The 20148-nt window shown below is 40.4% G+C and overlaps 1 protein-coding gene across 4 annotated transcripts in view; it reads right to left on the bottom strand.

Annotated features, from left to right (window-relative positions):
- Positions 1 to 20148, bottom strand: part of LOC139948791 (rho GTPase-activating protein 23-like) — a 77127-nt gene that overhangs the window by 9427 nt on the left and 47552 nt on the right. For 3 of the 4 annotated variants that reach the window (XM_071947120.1, XM_071947122.1, XM_071947123.1), the window contains 10 exons: positions 17962 to 18148; positions 15298 to 17456; positions 8415 to 8571; positions 7032 to 7233; positions 5777 to 5995; positions 5237 to 5305; positions 4778 to 5080; positions 3954 to 4109; positions 2528 to 2776; positions 906 to 1155 (listed from right to left, as the gene is read on the bottom strand). In XM_071947120.1, coding sequence (XP_071803221.1) covers positions 906 to 1155; positions 2528 to 2776; positions 3954 to 4109; positions 4778 to 5080; positions 5237 to 5305; positions 5777 to 5995; positions 7032 to 7233; positions 8415 to 8571; positions 15298 to 17456; positions 17962 to 18148 — 3951 coding nt within the window. The remainder of the gene's footprint in view (positions 1 to 905; positions 1156 to 2527; positions 2777 to 3953; positions 4110 to 4777; positions 5081 to 5236; positions 5306 to 5776; positions 5996 to 7031; positions 7234 to 8414; positions 8572 to 15297; positions 17457 to 17961; positions 18149 to 20148) is intronic. The other variant, XM_071947121.1, reaches the window with a different exon arrangement.

The raw sequence follows: 20148 nt of genomic DNA, 5'->3' as shown, positions 1-20148 counted from the left end.
CTCTTCGTCTCTTGTTAAACGGCTGTTTCGTTATTACAACGCGTATTTGACATATAACAGCCGTAGTGCAAAAAGGTCATCCTCGTTCTAAAACTGCGTTTTATATAAAGGGCATTTTCAATGCGTTGCGATGCGTCGTCCGTACGACGCGTTTCGTGAAATCGTTTATGCAGTACGTCGGAGCTACGATACATCGCAGAGCCGCAATGCATCGTAAACCATACGATGTATCGTAAGTTAAGAAGAGCTTCGTGAAACCGACCCCTGGACACTGTTGCATTTAACATATTTAACTGGTTCACTAAGGCATGTTTTGGAAGTTCGATCTCATTTAGTTTTTACTGTTATTAATGTTATAATGTAGACTTCATTACTCAATGGAACTGAAAGACATTTATGAAACTTAACACTGGGACATATTTATGGAACTGAAATTTAGCGTTGGTTTGTAAGATATTGCCGTATACGAATTGGTGTCTACAGCTACGGCTAAGGCTATTGCTAAGGACATTCTATATCTCAACGCATATTGTCGTGGAAATCTAGCTGTAGCCCTAGCTGCAGCCGCCAATTCCGACAAGGCCTAACTATATAGTTATATATAAGAACTAGAGGGACATTGGTGATGCTGCTTGCACAAACGCGACGGGTTCAAGAAGACACACGCGCCATTCTGTGCGCGTTGAATATGAAGTACACACTGGAACTTGTGTTTTATGAACGCTGACGTGATGCTGTTTTGTCAACTTACCAAATGGCCGCACAACACACGCTGAGCGATGCTGTTTTGTCAACTTAGAAAATGGCCACCTGCGTGCATGCCGGGTTGCGTATTTAGGCCAGTGCACCATATAGTTCTTATATATATAACTCTATGGGCCTAACTCTCTTTAGGCCACACCTACCTGATTGGTCATCCTTCCGAGCCTTGGACAGAAGCTCACTGGCATCCGATGACATCACCTCCGTCTCTGGCATGGCGGAGATCGGTACGTCCTGTTGGCTCTCCACAGCCTCGTTGAAGAACCAATCACAGTGCTGGATGATACTCTCGATGATGCAGCATTGGTCAGACATGTCCGTCACCATGGTAACCATGCTGTTGTCGCTAGAGCGGACGAGGGTAGGTCCAAAGACTATGGCAAGATTGCGGACCTACGGGAAACAAAATGGAAAAATGCTTTGAAAAAAGATCCGAAACAAACTTTCAAATTTCATAAAGAACAGGTTACCATTCAAAATGTAATGTGATGTTTAAAGCCATTGGACCCTTTCGGTACAGAAAAAAAAAAAAAAAGTTCACAGATTTACAAATAACTTACAGGGTTTATAGAAGGTAATGGTGAAAGACTTCTCTTGAAATATTATTCCATGAAATGCTTTACTTTTTGAGAAAACGGTTTAACCATATCAATTCTCGTTAACGAGAATTACGGATTTATTTTAAACACATGTAATGACACGGCGAAACGTGCGGAAACAAGGGTGGGTTTTCCTGTTATTTTCTCCCGACTCCGATGACCGATTGAGCCTAAATTTTCACAGGTTTGTTATTTGATACAGATGTTGTGGTACACGAAGTGTGGGCCTTGGACAATACTGTTTACCGAAAGGGTCCAATGGCTTTAAATGCTGGTAGACAAGGGAAACCAGTTGAGTCCAGTTAATGAGATTCCCATTTTCCCAGATTCCCGTTTTCCAAAAAACAAATTAATGAATTGTCTGAATGACAACAAATCGTATCTTCAAATTGTTCAGCAATATTTTGTAAATTTTGCATTTTTATAAGAAACAGATTTGGTTTGTTATGCTTCACTGATTTATGACTGACAAGAACTGTATTAACCTACTGCTAATCCAATCCTGTGACAAAAACCAAAAGTGTATCACTCCGATGAGATTAAAACCCATGACCAAGTTTTCTAGAGCAAATATTTAACCACTAGACCACTAAGCATGCCCGTTGACAAGAGGTCAGTTTGAGCCCTGTATATTAGCAGTGGGTTACCGTAACTATTTCATGGATGTAACAATTGCTTTAGGCTAAAGAATGTTATCTGTTTTGTTGTTGTTGGTGGTGTAAGCTTAGCAATATACTTAAAGACACTGGACACTATTGGTAATTGTCAAAGACTAGTCTTCACAGTTGGTGTATCTCAACGTATGCATAAATAACAAACCTGTGAAAATTTGAGCTCAAGCGGTCTCAAGTTGCGAAATATTAATAAAAGGAAAAACACCCTTGTCGCACCATGGTCACACGAAGTTGTGTGCTTTCAGATGCTTGATTTTGAGACCTCAAATTCTAAATTTGAGGTCTCGAAATCAAATTCGTGGAAAATTACTTCCTTCTCGAAAACTACGTCACTTCAGAGGGAGCCGTTTCTCACAAAGTTTTATACTATCAACCTCTCCCCCATTACTCGTAAACAAGAAAGGTTTTATGATAATTATTTTGAGTAGATACTAATAGTGTCCACTGCCTTTAAGTCACAAATGAAACCTGCTCTAGGATAATTTCTCCTACCTCCATCTTATTCACATCAGAGTTCAGCGACAACGTTCGCAAGTGGTTTGCCAGGAACTTGAACGTCTCGTAGTGATGGTCCGATAGATTCTGGATCTGGCGTCTTAGGGCCCACATACGCTGAGCCGGGTCCTTGCAACGATTGGCCTCGATGAAGTCTGTGTACTGATCTTTGGGGACCATCGGGTTGGGGAGTTTACGGAAAAACATCTTGAGGAGACTGCTGACGACGTTGACGTCTCGCCACCTCTACAAATATTCATTAGAAGACAAAATTATTCATGGTCAGTCTGCATTTTGACTGATGAAAATAGTTAACCAAAATCTCTATAAATATTCACAAGATGATAAACCAACTGTGGTCTGTCTGCATATTGATTCGCATCTAAAACAGTGGCATCTCACAACCTCAATGAATATTCATTAAATGAGAAAATTATTCCTGGACTGTCAGCTTATTGACTTGTATGAAACATAATTAAATTACACAATCTCAATAAATATTCATGGGGTGAAAAACTTAATGTGGGCGTCTGCATATTGATTGGCATCCGAAACAGTTACATCTCACAACCTCTATGAATATTCATTGGTTGAGAAATGGAGTCAGCATGTTGACTCGAATAAAACATATTAAAATCCCCTAATCTCTAAGAATATTCATGAGGTGAGAAACTTATAGTGGGCGTCTGCATATTGATTGGCATCCGATACAGTGACATCTCAGAATCTCTTGAAATATTCATTGACAGGTGAGATATTAATTGTGAGCAGTCTGCAGGCTAATACGCATCCAAAACATTGTCATCTCACATCTATAAATATTCATAAGATGATGAATTATTCATGAAGTACCTGTGTACTATTTTTGCAGCCTAGCTGTCCTGTCACCTGCATGAACCAACCACAGGTATAAATTGGTTCTTGCAAGGATAGAGATTGATATTGTGGTTGAAAAGGCCTTCGGAGTGCCATGGCAGCCTTAGGTTGCATTATTAGGGAGTCAAGAGGGATTCAAGAAATGTTACTGTCCTAGTGACCAGCAGCCAATTTCACAAACGCTAGCATTAATCCTAACTCAAGTTAGGATGAGCAACCCGTCCTAACTTAGGATGGGCTCAATGCGTCCTATGTATTTGGATACAGAGCTGAACCTGTCCTAAGTACTAAGATTAACGCTAAGTTAGGAAGAGTTTGGTGAAATTGACGGCTGGGCACTAATGTAGAGCCACTGAAACAGTTTTGTAAAATGCACTATATAAGAACTTGTTATTAATATTATTATTATCAAAATGTAAATAATTAAAATCACACGTTTTCTATATAAAAAAATCTGCAATTTTGAAAACTTGTTTTCTTTTTAATAAAGCACCCCAAAAACTGTGAATAAAAAAAAACTCTTTTAAACTTTGAGAGAGGAACTCACACTATCACCAAAATTTGCTTCTTCAGGTCCTCCTTTGAGCTCGTCCTGTAGATACGTCACACCAGCCGTGTTCCCTGGTACCCGGTATATGCCAACGATGTCCGTGCCTATGTCCTCAACAATACCGCAGCAGATGTCAACAAACATTGGAACAAACTGTAAGAAACAGTAGTTAATTTTTAGTGAATACTTTTGATGTTAAAGGCAGAGGACACTACTGGTAATTACTCAAAATATTTATTAGCATAAAACCTTACTTGGTAACGAGTAAGGGTGAGCTGGTGATAGTTAAAACATTGTGAGAAACGGCTCCCTCTGAAGTAACCTAGTTTTTGAGAAAGAAGTAATTTTCCACAAAATTTGATTTCAAGACTTCAGAATTAGACTCTGAGGTCTCGAAATCAAGCATTTTGAAGCACACAACTTCGTGTGACAAGGGTGTTTTTTCTTTCCTTATTACCTCCCAACTTCGACGACCGATTGAGCTCAAATTTTCACAGGTTTGTTATTTTATGCATATGCTGAAATACATCAAGTGAGAAGACTGGTCTTTGACAGTTACCAATAGTGTCCAGTGTTTTTAAACAGGATTTTCCTCTCAACTGAATTTTGGTCTCTGAAAGAGACAAATTTGAGCAACAAGGGTGTATTTTCTTTTTTCTTCTCTTGCAACTTTAATGACCACTTGAGTTCAACTTTTCACAGATTTGTTATTTTATGCATATATCCGGATACACCTAGTGAGAAAACTGGTTTTGGACAATTACCAAAGTTGTCCAGTGCCTTTAAATGTACGTCCAGGACCATAAGATTTAAACCCTTACCTCGTTGGATTCCGATGGCGTACACCTGTCTAGCGGCACCCCAAAGGTCAGACTGTTCAGTTCCTCGGCCGTCGGCTGACCCCACGTCGTCCCCTTCTTCTTCATCTTGTGTTTCATCTTCCCGGCCAGACCCGAGGACTGCTTCTTGGGCGGCGGCTGCTGCTGGAGGGCCGGTGATGGACTACGGCTAGTCTTCTTACGGTTGTTTGGGGGCGAGAGGACATTTTTGGAGGCGGGTTGCGAAGTGGAGCTTGTGTGTTGCTGCTGGGTCTTGTGCATGATGAAGTTGGCGCTCAAGATGTCCTGTTGGAGGTCAAGCAAACTTTAAGTTGTAATTCTTACCCGGAGAAAGAGTGGGAAGAACTTCTTTTAGAGTTTTTAGTTTTGTAGTTTAGAAAATTGTCCAGACGTTTTCTTTATGGGTTCCAAAAACTTACTGAAGTTACAAGGGATACTTACATCACCACCGGGTGCTAAGTTGGCCTGGATTGATGTTATCCACGACAGCATATTCTTTGTGTCACTGACCTGTACATAAATAATACAAAAAAGCTTAATATCAACAAACTGTTTATTAAATTGGGGGTACTGCAAGGCCTTGTACTTGGTCCACACATAACTTTAACATTAAACCTAAGGAGTAAATTTTATTTTACATTTACAATATTGAAGTAAGTTTCTGATGTGACTTTTTTATTTGGCCCAATTACTGAATTCATTTAGGTACAATACTAGGCTTATACGTTCCCCATACACTACATTTAGTCCCATTATTTGTTTCATACATCAGTACTATTCCTCAAGAGGCACTACATTTATATGTTCAAGGCCTAAATGCGTGGTTCTCCAAGGTTTCATGCTTGGTCCCAATTATTTCTTTTAAACAATGATACTGTGCTCAAACCAAAAAGTAAATTTCTCAAGGGACAAATTTCAGGTTCCTCAAGGTTCGATGCTTGGTCCACACTTTTATTTTATATCAACCAAAACCAGACTTACCTGGATGAGATACTCAGACCCAGTTGTTGTACTCAGACGGAAGACGTTCTTCTTTTTGGTGTAGTCATAGGCAATGTCCACCATGGAGGCCTTGATGCTGATTGGTCGGTCCTCGGCGGAGGAGGGGTTCGTGTTGGCATCTCTCCTCTCCTTCATCAGGTACAGGGTCTGGTTCTTGAGCACCATCCAGACTGGCTTCCAGGAACGGTCACTGGCACGCTAAAAGGAACCAAGTATAATGTTTAACCCTCCCACTACTGTGAGAATGTGTTTCTCCAGACAATCAACCCATACTTCACTATACCACATCAGTGGCATTTGAGGCACACTACATGTATGTAGAGTAAAGCAATACCCCAAAGTGCTTCACTGAGAGGTAATCTTGAGAAGCCACCAGCTGTGCTCAGTTACAATGACATTTGGGCCACTGTTAGAAGGTTCTCAACCTTGGTCAAGTCCTACAGTAGCAACCTGTGGCACTGATCGACCATACATACAAACTCAATGATAGGAAAGGAAAGTAAGTTACTTCAGCTCATGGGAGATTTCGAGACATCTTACATCAAGACCCCTTGCATATGATCTCACACACAGGCAGATTATTGGACAATAACCGTTCTTTGTGCGTAAAAACGTGTGCGTGACCTTCTTATACCGGTAGTGTTTCACATTATGCAAGAGAGTCTACTGATTTCTATAGACCCCTTACACACACAGAACGAACCATCAAACAAAAAGCGTGTCTACCACTTTCATCATTTTCGGAGTCAAATCTTTTGGGCATGTTTAAGAACCATTCTAACTCCAAAAATTTAGGACAATGTACATGTATGTGTGTGTGAATTTGCTGCTCCTTGTGCTCGGGGTATACAGGAGGTTAGTTTATTTTCACTTAATCTAGTTAGGTTTGAGGAGACACCATGTACATTTAATCTCTCTCTTTGACTTGTGGTGGTTATTAAAAGGAGCGGTGGTTTACAACTCCAGCGTTGTTAACACCACCGGCCCCTATAAGAGCCGAATATTATTAAACCATTGGTTCTTCTCAAAACCACCACAACTCATACAGAGAGTTTTATGAACAGTTAGTGGTATTCACCCTTGAAACCTCACTAGATTGTATTCTTCGATGCACAGTTCCAAATCCTACTCACCCATCCTACTTAGTTTGCACTCGATCATCACATGATGAAAAACAAACCCCAAACGACCCCCCCCCCCCCCTCCCGAAAACAAAAAAGACAGAAATCTGTACCTTCCATTCTTTGAGTTCCACTTTGATATTTGCCGGCCCTTCCCTGGTGACATCTTGGTCCTCGGTACCCTGCTGACATGACCCCTTGCTGGTAACTGTAGGCTTGTGGATGGCCTCCACGATGACCGGTGTCCCTTCCCCAAAGAGGTTCTTCAGCTTATTAATGCTGGGGTTACGCCTTGGTGTTACATTCTTACGTCTGCTTTTGATTTAAAAAAAAATTGTAAACAAGTTATCTACAGTGGCGCAATATGAACACGATGCCTGTACAAACTTCATAAAGCTGATACATGTCACCTACAGTTTTTCTCCTCAGATATATACGGTGTATTGCAGTTGCAAGAAAACAATAACTCATACATCTGGCTGAAGAGAAGCCAATTACGGTTATGCACCAGATACACTATATTGCACTGATACAATAATTCATACACCTGGTTGAAGAGAAGCCAATTACGGTTATGCACCAGTTATACACTATATTGCACTGATACAATAATTCATACATCTGGTTGAAGAGAAGCCAATTACGGTTATGCACCAGTTATACACTATATTGCACTGATACAATAATTCATACACCTGGTTGAAGAGAAGCCAATTACCGTTATGCACCAGTTATACACTATATTGCACTGATACAATAATTCATACATCTGGTTGAAGAGAAGCCAATTACGGTTATGCACCAGTTATACACTATATTGCACTGATACAATAATTCATACATCTGGTTGAAGAGAAGCCAATTACTGTTATGCACCAGTTATACACTATATTGCACTGATACAACAATTCATACATCTGGTTGAAGAGAAGCCAATTACGGTTATGCACCAGTTATACACTATATTGCACTGATACAATAATTCATACATCTGGTTGAAGAGAAGCCAATTACGGTTATGCACCAGTTATACACTATATTGCACTGATACAATAATTCATACATCTGGTTGAAGAGAAGCCAATTACGGTTATGCACCAGATATACACTATATTGCACTGATAGAATAATTCATACACCTGGTTGAAGAGAAGCCAATTACGGTTATGCACCAGTTATACACTATATTGCACTGATACAATAATTCATACATCTGGTTGAAGAGAAGCCAATTACGGTTATGCACCAGATATACACTATATTGCACTGATACAATAATTCATACACCTGGTTGAAGAGAAGCCAATTACGGTTATGCACCAGATATACACTATATTGCACTGATACAATAATTCATACACCTGGTTGAAGAGAAGCTAATTACGGTTATGCACCACATATACACTATATTGCACTGATACAATAATTCATAGACCTAGGTGAAGAGAAGCCAATTATGGTTGTAGAGCTACAACGTACAAATGTATCAGACTTACAGAACAACAGGACTGGTTCCCTCCCCACCATGGGCTGACATAGATGAGATGCTGGTGGTGTCGGCCACGGATGACGCATCCTTGGCTCCCTCTTCCTCATCATCACTCAGGGTGGCTCGAAGATAAGATGTCCTCCGCACCAGACGTTGCCTCGTACCTGTCAACAACAACAACAACAATATTGTAAACAAATATAATACTCTTTTCAAGAAAGCAATATTATCTGGCGGGCAGATCTATGACAATGGTCCAGATGTTATTAATAGATGTTATTTAGAAAACAAATCTACAATAACAGAAAGGTTTTATTTACGTCAGATGTCTGTTCCAGCTTTTCAGTGAAAAAAAAAAAAAAATGAACCTGAAGAACTAAAGGGATACTTTATACATTGGTTGTACATGTACATGAAATGACTTTGCCTGTGGCTGTTGGCTTCAGCATCCATGTTTGAATATACATGTAGGTAGATACAGTAATCTACTTGTATAGCCACAACTGAAGCAAAGCTGAGTGACTTTGCCTGTGGCTGTTAGTTTCAGCAGCCATGTTGGAGTATAGGCAGATTCAGTGATCTGCTCATAGCCACAGCTGAAGCCAAAGCTTTGTGACTTTGGCTATGGCTGTTAGTTTCAGCAGCCATGTTGGAGTATAGGCAGATTCAGTGATCTGCTCATAGCCACAGCTGAAGCCAACGCTTCATGACTTTGGCTATGGCTGTTAGTTTCAGCACCCATGTTGGAGTATAGGCAGATTCAGTGATCTGCTCATAGCCACAGCTGAAGCCAAAGCTTTGTGACTTTGGCTATGGCTGTTAGTTTCAGCAGCCATGTTGGAGTATAGGCAGATTCAGTGATCTTCTCATAGCCACAGCTGAAGCCAAAGCTTAGTGACTTTGGCTATGGCTGTTAGTTTCAGCAGCCATGTTGGAGTATAGGTAGATACAGTAATCTACTTATAGCCACAGCTGAAGCCAAAGCTGAGTGACTTTGCCTGTGGCTGTTGGCTTCAGCAGCCATGTTGGATACAGTGATCTACTCAAAACCAAAACTGAGTCACTTTGAGTGTTACTGTTGGTTTCAGCAGCCATCTTGAACTTTGGGTACTTTTAGCACATATTTGCTACATAACAACTAGTCTGTTAATAAGGTGCAGTGTGGCATTGTTAAAGGAACACGTTGCCTTGGATCGGACGAGTTGGTCAAAACAAAAGCGTCTGTAACCGTTTTGTATATAATGCATATGGTTGGAAAGATGTTTTAAAAGTAGAATACAATGATCCACACAAGTTTGCCTCGAAATTGCATGGTTTTCCTTCTACTGTGCGAACTAACACGGTCGGCCATTAATGGGAGTCAAAATTTTGACCCCCATAAATGGCCGACGTGTTAGTCAACGAGGTAATGCAATTTCGAGGCATGTTTGTGTGGATCATTGTATTCTACTTTTACAACATCTTTCTACCCATATGCATTTTATTAAAAACGGTTACAAACGTTTTTCAAAGACCAACTCGACCGATCCAAGGCAACGTGTTCCTTTAACACTGGTCATCAACTTTCATTCACTTTTGTTTACTCTTTAAATGAGCGCTAAGAAGTTGAACAAGATCAAAACCAACACCATACCCTGCCAGCCTTCAATAGCCAGTGATACAGTAAACTACATTAGCTCCAGTAAATGTATTTATGATGCGATCATGCTAAATGCCAAAATATACTTTATTTTATATTGGCAACTTCCTTCCTGACAAATAACATCAAAAAGGGGTTAAAATTAGCATTGAAATAAAGTGTGCCGATGTATGTTCAAAAGACAACTCAACTTTAAAACCCCTTTTTCTTAATTGTACTCCGTCGCGTTTCTTTATGTTTCTACTTTCACAACTTTAGAGCTAAAGGTGGTATCAACATGTGGTTTTAACAGTATTGAAGCATAGATTATGCTCTTTTCAGATGTAAAAACAAATGAAAAAATAACCTTGGTTGACAAATGATTCACTTTGCTTGATCGCATCACAACATATATCTTCATATATCTTGAACCCTCGATTTTGATTTATTGACTCATGGCAACAACTTTTTGATTTAAGACTGTGTTGCATGGTCGGTATCACATCATGCATATTGCGCTGTTTTCAAACTTCCAAGTATTGGGCTACACTGTGAGTCAATCAGCTTGAAAATAAAAAATTCACTATCCCACTCAAACGCGCTGAACATGGAATAGCGTTAAGTGCATGTGACCCACATATGTACCGCAAGGCCAAAGTGGGATACATACTAACTATATTAATTTCACATTCCATTTGTTCTGACAGGTTAACTATGATATTGTTTGAAAATGAAAAACAACATAAAATGGATTATATTTGTGCAGGTATAAAATGCACATAATGTATAAAAAAAACCCAATAAACAAAAATATTAAAGCCATAAACCTATGCGATTATAAGATCAAATCAAATGATATAACATTTTCATAATAATATTCCTCTAAATACAAAAAATAAAAACCAAACCAACCCAACCTTCCCTATACTTGTTATCTTTGTTCGTTAGAATGCTAACCATTTGAAAGTTAATATTTGTACATTGGTTTATAATATTAATTGACACGACAAAATTAAAAAATGAACACACACAAAACAAACACAAGTATCGGTTAATCCCACAAGTAACTTTGCATTATTAAGCATGTTACATGTGTATGTACATGTATATGTACACAAAATATAGTATTAGTAAACGTTGAACAACCCTATCAGTGCTCTGTAATATGTGCGTTTGAAGCTGTAAATCATTACTTTTTTTATACAGGGTTGAGCAAAGAAGAATTAACTTTAAGTTTAGCTGGATTTGGACCAACGACCTCTGGTTTAATGTGCTGACGCTCTACCAATTGAGCTATATAGCACTACATGTATGTATACTGGCGGTCTTCCTAAAAATTGTCAAAAGTCAGTTACATGTACCCTTGTTTTTTATAACTGAAATAAATCATTGCTACCCCTTCCCAGGTTGTATCGTAAACTTGGGTGTGATCCCTGGCTACATGGCAATTTACGGTTGTATGGCTTCTGACTGGCACCTCAAGATATTGACAAAACAGGAAGAGCGCCAACATAGGGCTAGATAGATAGCTCAGTAAACCCGGAGGTCATTGTTTCAAATCCCACCCTAGAAAATGTTTCTTTACTCGTCGGCATACACACAAAGTCGACTTCCCAGTCTTTACTTAGGTCACAATTGAACTTTCACATAGGTCGTTTTAAGGTTATGTGGTGTGTTGTAATCGATGGGTTATAAATAGGGGCAGATTTAATTGGCCCTGCCGCTACTCAGTCCAGAAATTGGGCTTACTTCTTCGGCCAAGGCCACTGCTAGGGTTAGTACAACGTAGGCTCCTAAAATAACTGAACAACCCACAATGTACAATCAACAGAAGAGTCAATCATAAAACATTTCTGAGACTAAAAAATGTCACTGATTCCTAAGTTGTTTCTATAGCTGCTTACTAGTTTGTTTGCTAAGTGAAAAATGGGGGCCAAAATGTTATTGATTCCTAAAAAAACAAATCTATCGCTGCTTTACTACTCATTAACTTGCTAAGCAAAAAACGTGGGACCAGTCAAACCCAACATACATAGCACGGTAAATTAGCAAGTAACCGTTTTCATTTGTTCAAAGCAAGAGTATTCTTTGCTAAGCGTATCTCTTGTGCACTCAAAACACCTCTACAGGATTTGGTCTACAGCCAAATTCTTTCCATTTTAACAAACAAATTATCAAAGTACATGTACAAACCAATAAAATTTAACTATCAGACAGGCACCTTATCATTGCTTGGTATGCTTGGTGGTCTTATGCTTATTTAGATATCTGCTATGGGGGTGGGTGGAGGGGGTGAGGCATGGGTAGGAGTCCCATCACAGTAGTAGTAGGTAGTTTTATTCTTTTCAGTAGAAATAAACAAACCCAAAAAGCTACAAAACAGGCACAACACTTGGCCCATTGAAAAAGTAGGACAAATTGATTAAGTACGTGTACAAGGGCTGAGCTACAATGTTAACATAATTATATCCATGCTTTATAGACTTTTTAAGCTGTTTTCTAACAACGGTTTAGCAAATTTTTCTGAGGGCCCCCCAAAAGCCGGAAGTCAGACTCACTTGTAAGTAGGAAGAATATCATGCCTCAGAAGCACTGAGCATTCATTGGTGTACAAGGTATGTACAAACCAAAATAAGCTTTTTTATTTATTTTATCCCTGATGCAACATTACTACATCTATCCAAATTGATTTAGCTTTGACAGCAGGGCAAAAGGTTTCCGCCAAAGATATACCTTATAATGTGTGTACTGTCTGTGGCTGGCGCCCGCTGCTCCTCCCAGCGGAAATTTTAATTTTCACATTAAGCAGCTCAATGAAAACTTGGCTCAGGCTGAACACCGTTATCAACACCATGTTTTTAAATACAATAATACAATAAGATGCTTAGTTACAGCTCACATATTTTAACAGTTTTATTGCCCAAGGAAAGCGCAATAAAAAATGCCCTGGTATTTCAGCAGGTACCTGTTCAAAAGATTCCAGCCAATGCAATGTTTATACAAACCATTACAAACCAGACAAACAAAAATGCAGCTTTTTTTGTGTGGCCACTGGCATTAACGATGGCGTGACTCTGAATTGCTAACTGGATTGCTCTTAAACTAAAATATGTTTGTAATAACATATTGAAATGAAAACAATATGTATGGTTGGTGGGTCAGTGGTACTGTGCACTGGTTGCACTTTGGTACTGGTTACGTGTAAAGATGTCCCATGTCCCCCCCCCCCCCCCCCAAGGTGATGCCGAACCATTTAAAGTTTCTGACTTCCGGTGCATGCACGTTTCGCGCATATATTTGATTAAGGAGTTTAAACACTAAACTTTGAAATATGTGACCTTCGACGCTACTCCTAAACAAATTTATGCAATACATGGCTGGCAGTTAGCAGATTTAAAGACAGAGCACTTTGGTACTGGTTTCGTGTAAAGATGTCCCATGTCCACCCCCCCCCCCCCAAGGTGATACCGAACCATTTAAAGTTTCTGACTTCTGGTGGGTGCACGTTTCGCGCATAAATTTGATTAAGGAGATTAAACACTAGACTTTGAAATATGTGACCTTCGACGCTACTCCTAAACAAATTTATGCAATACATGGCTGGCAGTTAGCAGATTTAAAGACAGTGGACACTATTGGTAATTGTCAAAGACCAGTCTTCTCACTTAGTGTATCTCAACATATACATAAAATAACCAACCTGTGAAAATTTGAGTTCAATCGCGAAGTTGCAAGATAATAATGAAAGAAAAAACACCCTTGTCACACGAACCTACGTCACTTCAGAGGGAGCCGTTTCTCACAATGTTTTATACCATCAACCTCTCCCCTATACTCGTTACCAAGCAAGGTTTTATGCTAATAATTATTTTGAGTAATTACCAGTAGTGTCCACTGCCTTTAAACAGAGGGCAGTTTAGATGTAAAAAAAAAAAAACTAAATATACTTTTATGGACAGTATGTAAATCGGAACCCAACTCACAAAACTAAAAAATATCGCTTGACAACAACATATCAGTGAACCAAGCACTAAAGCCACTGGACACTATTGGTAATTACTCAAAATAGTTGTTAGCTTATAAACTTACTTGGTAACAAGCAATGGAGAGCTGTCCCTCTGAAGTAGCGGAGTTTTTGAGAATGAAGTAATTTTCCACGAATTTGATTTTGAGACCTAGGAATTAGATTTTGAGGTCTTGAAATCGAGCATCTGAAAGCACACAACTTTGTGTAACAAGGGTGTTTTTTCTTCCAATATTATCTTGTAACTTCGACGACCAATTGAGTTCAAATTTTCACAGGTTTGTTATTTTGTGCATATATTGAGATACACCAAGTGAGAAGACTGGTCTTTGACAATTACCAAAGGTGTCCAGTGTCTTTAATGGTGCTTAGGCTGGTTCCCTGTTCGTGCTAAAGCGAGATTCCTCATTATGAAACTTGAGACCACTATGTTAACTTTGCGTTGCGGATGAAAATAAAATAAAAAACTGACTGCTGATGATGTTAGAGAACTGTTCTGTTCTGGTCAAACCTTCGTCGATGGATTGGTGACGGGTGAACGACAATTGTTCACTTCTGATGTAGTTGGTTCCTTTGGGGTGGTCCAGAATTGCAGCTTCAGAGCTTGCCCGGGAACGACGAATCACATACGACAACACTGTACATACACGTGCATGCATACACACATTACTCTGGAGCTAATAAACTGCATGTACTTAGGGATTATCTATAAACAAATTATTCTAAGTTCCAGAGAACAATTTCCCTTAGCACAGCAAAAAATCACAAATTGCTACTCAATATTCGTATTCAGTGTTTACAAAATTTGTTCAGTCTAAATATTTTGCTATGTAAAAGTAATGGATGAAATCGTTCCCTGTGTTACCAAATTTATCATGTCTGCAAAAATCTAAATTGTAAAAAACTCCAAGGTTTTTATGAGTTTTCAGCAGATATGTTGTCAATAACAAAAGTAACTAACTTTGAAAAAACCCAAACCAAAAACCTGAGGCTTCTGCACGCATGCTACCCGTAAATGTTTTATTTGTATTTGGTGTATCCATTTTTATGACACTGTGTCCAGAAAAAAATATTTTCTTGAAGCTTCTGTTGAAGTCAAACTTATAATTGAACATTTTTAATTAATGAATAGTAATAAAAATAAATATACACAATCAGACTTTGCTTATTTCTAATGCAAACTAGTGTCATAAAAATTTCCCCTCAAACTTGTCAACTTGTTTTCAAAAAAAAATGAAGAACACTGACCTGGTGGGTAGTCATCGTCTAAACTGCAACCATCACTGATGCTACTTGCTGTTGATTCTTTCCGACTACTCGCTAGTGAAATAGCGCCCTCGCTTGTTAAACTATCAACAGACATGTCATCGGTTGTCTGTCGTCGCGATGATCGGAACCATGCACCTGACCGCTGGTTGGAGCGGTCATAGCTTTTACTTCGATGTCGCTCGTACATTTTCCGTTCGTGCTGGCGTTCCCTCTCCATGCTTCGATCTCGTACCCTTCCACGGCTGCTGTCACGCTTGGGTACTGGCGGCCTGTCCCGCCCCCCTCCCGGGAGGGGTACATGCGCTGTAATCCGATATCTGGTGTTGGGATTAGCACTGGGATTAATAAGATGGGCATTATCCTTGGGTTGGGGGTTAGGTCCTTTCCTCCACATACCATCCAACGTATCGGGTGGGGAGCTCTCCTGGGCTTTCTTGTCCCAGTAGCTTATCCTGTCCTGTACTTTAGTTGGTGAGAGTGGTTCCTCGTCGTCAAAATCAATATCATTGTCGGGCTGCAACCCAGCGTCACCCATACCATCCGACACTTTTGTTGTTTGGACATTCCCATCTAAGCCAATTATTTTCACCATGTTCACAGCTTGCCTTCCGTCTCGACTAAGGATAAAGGCGCGCCCTTCTTGTCCTGGACGCTCCTGGCTTGCGATGTACCGCTGCCCTGTTTCTGAGCTGTAAGTTTCTTGTGCATCCTGGTATTTCATCCGAGTGTTGTTATCAGGAAACTGAGAGTACCTTCTCTCTGTTGGAGAAACAGGGGTTCTGGTATCGGCTGCTGACACCGTATTGCTTCTCATTGGTCTCCCATCAAGGTATCGAATGCCGTCAACTGACTTGGACCCAGACAGTGAGCCTTCCTTCTTCTCGTAACCTCTTTTGTGTCTTTGATGCTGGGCTTGGCGCATAAACATCTCTCTCATCCTAGGGTCTGCAACCTCATTGTAACCCTGCATTTCGATGGTGGTTTTCGCATTGACGTTGTTGACATCATTGGAGGATGATGTTGTGGTGATCGTCTCTGTTTGCTTTGATCTATAATAGCGTCTTGTTACTGTTTCAGGTCGGTTCACTTGGCTGTCGCTACCAAGCCGTTGATGTCCCAATTGGGTCATGGCCTGATCGCCGGACCGCACTTCCCACTCAGTGCCATTGGAGCCAGAGAGGTGAAGATTATCATATGACGACGACACCTGTCCACTGTTGTTGCTTCTCACTTCCTCACCGGCATCGGTACTTGATGCTAAATTGTCCATGCTATTGCTCTGTCTGGGCACTGGTCGATTGTTGCCCTTCACATCGCCTCGTCTCTGTCCTCTCAGAGTGATATAATCGTTGGGTCCAGTTCCAGTTCGAAGTCTCACCACAGGCCCTCGCTGATCCTTTGCACCTGCAGTCTGATTTGTTTCTGAATTGGGTTCAGTATCATTTCGAGGGAATTTCGTTCCTGTTCGTTGCTGAGAATCATTCGCAAGAGTCGCTCGACGGTTAATTGCTTCTGATCTCTGCGGGTCCCCTCGTTGACTTTGCGTCCGATTGTGTGACCCGAAAATACTTGTTATTTTGAAAGTTCTTCCTGACTTTTGTCCTGTGGTGCTATCACCAGAAGAGGTACTGGAAGCCACTGAGATCCCACTTGCAGGTCTTGAATTGTGGTTGCCATACTTGGAGTCTGTTTGCTTTATTTGGCCAGTCCTCCCAGCAATGTCCAAATGTCCTCCTGTTTTAGGGGTGGTTCTGTTGTTCGATTCCAAAAGTTCTCTTGAGGACGTCCAGTTGTTGTCATAGACTGGAGTTGATGTCTTTACTGGCTTCGACCCAACAGACAACACCATTTCTGTTTTGTGCCTTGTTTGGTGCCCAAGAAGGTCAGAATCCGGATGCAGGGTCACTGTATCATGAGCGTCTTCTGATTTTCCGACTGGAATGATAGGAGATGGTAAACCACCCTGGTTTGAAGAGGTTGGATCGTGGATCCCACTTCTGCCACCAAATTGAGAGTCCACATCCGGCTGGGGTTGGGTGTCCAAGTCTCCGTCGGCTGATTTGTATGCAGAGGTGGGATAAGCAACCTGTAGGATGTCCTCCTCACGAGGGACAACCAGAAGCTTTAGGCAAGAATCACTGGTGATACAAAAGAAAGAAAATAAACAAACATCAGCTAACTGGTCAACAGGGAGTTGGTTTGGAGGTCATTAACTGAAATCCCAAAAAATATCAGCCAAAGATGAATTAAACTCAAAGTGAGTCCCCGAGTTTCACTTATCTTGACCTTAATAATAATAATAATAATAACCCGTTTTTATATAGCGCTTTTCACACCCGGAGGGCGTCCCAAAGCGCTTCACATTATTACCCCTGGTCACCGGGCCTTAAATCACCCCTTAAACCGTCTCAGCTCCCTGGTGGGGAGGAGTATGCAGCCTAAGTTGACCTTAGTTTGCTACATTTCAAACTGTGAGTGCTAACTGAGGGCAATAACACTTTTGTTTTGTGGGTGCCTAGTTTAGCAACTCAGTTTGCTTACTACATCTTCAGGTAACAAACTCTCCAGAAGCTTGTCAATAAAATTAACAATCCACCAAACAATCCCGTGAAATCCCTTTAACTGGATCTCTGAGTCACTCACCTCGACTGAATCAAACCCACGACCTGTGAGTAAGTCTTTCCTGTTACACTCTCCCCGTTCACGGAGACGATGCGATCACCGGTGGACAGGCTAGCGCTCTCAGCAGCACCTCCTGGTTTTACATGCTTCACAAAGATTGTGTCCATAGGCTCCAGGGCCGTAATCTTAGGGCGCTTCTTACTGCGATCTGAGAGAAAGAAAACAAAACATATGAACAAATCAAATAAACTTAAGCTTAAATTCTCCTTGTATAGCAGATGATTTTTTTTTTACAGAATGAGGAGGTTTAATATAAAATGAAAACAGTTTTGTTCTCACCAATTTAAAAGATATGAACAAAGACAAATTGACTAGAGCGAAATTTGAACCGAAGATCAGTTTTAACTGAGATATGTTGGCCCTATGTTGGCAAGTCTACCTATTTTGTCACCGTCATTGATCGGGGTGCTAGTCAATAGCCATTCAACTTAAAACTGCCATGTAGCCAGGGATCACACCCAAGTTTATGATACAACCAGTTCCAAAATGGCTACAAATAACACCCCATTGCTTACATGTACATGTACAACATCTCCATACTGATGAGAACATTTTACCACACAGTGTTGGGAATGAAAAACATCAAGTCATCAGATGTTAGTCTTCACTTATTAGTTTGGCGATTAAAAGATGACTTGATGAAGCTGGTTAAAAGCCAAACAATTTTGCCTTGGTCGTAAACAGGTTACCAACCAAAGTTTTACATGCTGTTTGCCATCTACAACTGGTTCCCATCAAGTTTTTGGCTGAGAAGATTTTGTTGTTGTTAACTGCTCAGCATCTTTTATGTAATTTGGCTGAACAAAACTTGGCATATAATACTTTGAGAGTACGTACTTTTATGAGGTAAAAGATTAATCAAGTTGTCTTCTTCAAAGTTTGTACTTTCAAAATTTTGTTATGCCAAGTTTCGAGCTCGGAAATCTAGGCTACAAAGCTGGATCTCAAAAGGTCACGAAATACATTTCTGTAGGCATACGCCAACAATCCAGTTGTTCTGCTGGTCTGGGACATTGCACCGAAGAACATTCCTACACGGGAGAATTAAGCGTAAGCATTTTGAACGTTCCAACATAAATACTCCGGTGGCCTGGTAAATGTTATTTTGGAGTACAAAACTAAATTCATTAGCATGCAACTGAATTTTTAGACGCTCCCTTATATATTAGCTTTTTGGCAGGGACTGTGAGAATTATGTCTTGGCTGAAGAACACAGTCCATTCAGGATTTCCTTGATGACAAGATCTGTGAACTTAAGCTCAACTCTCCAAAACAGACGAGGCCTTTAAACAGAGAGGCTTCTGCGAGAAAGAAGCTTCCTGGCTTTCACCCAAATACAACGAGAGCCCTCCCTGCAGGCAATATCTGCTGATCATTTTTTGGGAACGATCCCAACATTTTGTCTGGTCCATCGTACCATAAAACGGATTCACACTCAGAAAAAGATTGTTGAATTCTTAAGATAAGACGTTTGGAAAATAGAAATAGGCTAATGCAAACTGCTTACCAACATGGGGAAACAAAACTCCTTTCTGTTGAATTTGAAGATTTCAGGTAAAACAGAGACCTGTTTTTAAGCCTTTTTGAAAGTTAGAACAACTTGATGATTTGTTTTTTAAATTGAAAAATTCTACTTTTCTTTGCCTAGATGCACCAAAATCACACAACTGCCTAAGCACAACCTTAAGCCATGTCAAAATACTGTTACAAGACGATGCATACCAGCCAAAACAAACCATCATGTGTGCAATTTGTGACTGGTCCCCTGCCTGACTATGCATTGGTTTCTGCTTAACAACAACTGTACCAAATGAGGCAGTGTTTCTCACAGTTATGTACTGTGAGAAACCAGTAAAGGACGGTGAAGGACTCTTGTGTATGGGAAGGGGGGGGGGCGGTGTGAGGGAGGTTTTATTAAAACATTCACCATGAACTCATTAACATAGGATGAGGAGAAGGCGTTGAGGGGGTTGGGTGGCTTATTTTCTGTTGTGATAAATGTGAGCCAGGAAGCCACGCCAAGTTTGAAGAGGACATCCTCTCAAAGTCAGAGAAAGCGCTGAGTGATGTTCCGCAGAGAATACATATTGAGTTCCAATAACGCCAACTGTTTCCCAATTGCTCCCCTTCTATCATTTCTCCCTATTC

This window comes from Asterias amurensis, chromosome 16, assembly GCF_032118995.1.
Source record: "Asterias amurensis chromosome 16, ASM3211899v1".
NCBI lineage: Eukaryota > Metazoa > Echinodermata > Asteroidea > Forcipulatida > Asteriidae > Asterias > Asterias amurensis.
The sequence above is the reverse complement of the archived record's forward strand: the minus strand, read 5'-3'. Positions and strand labels throughout refer to the sequence as shown.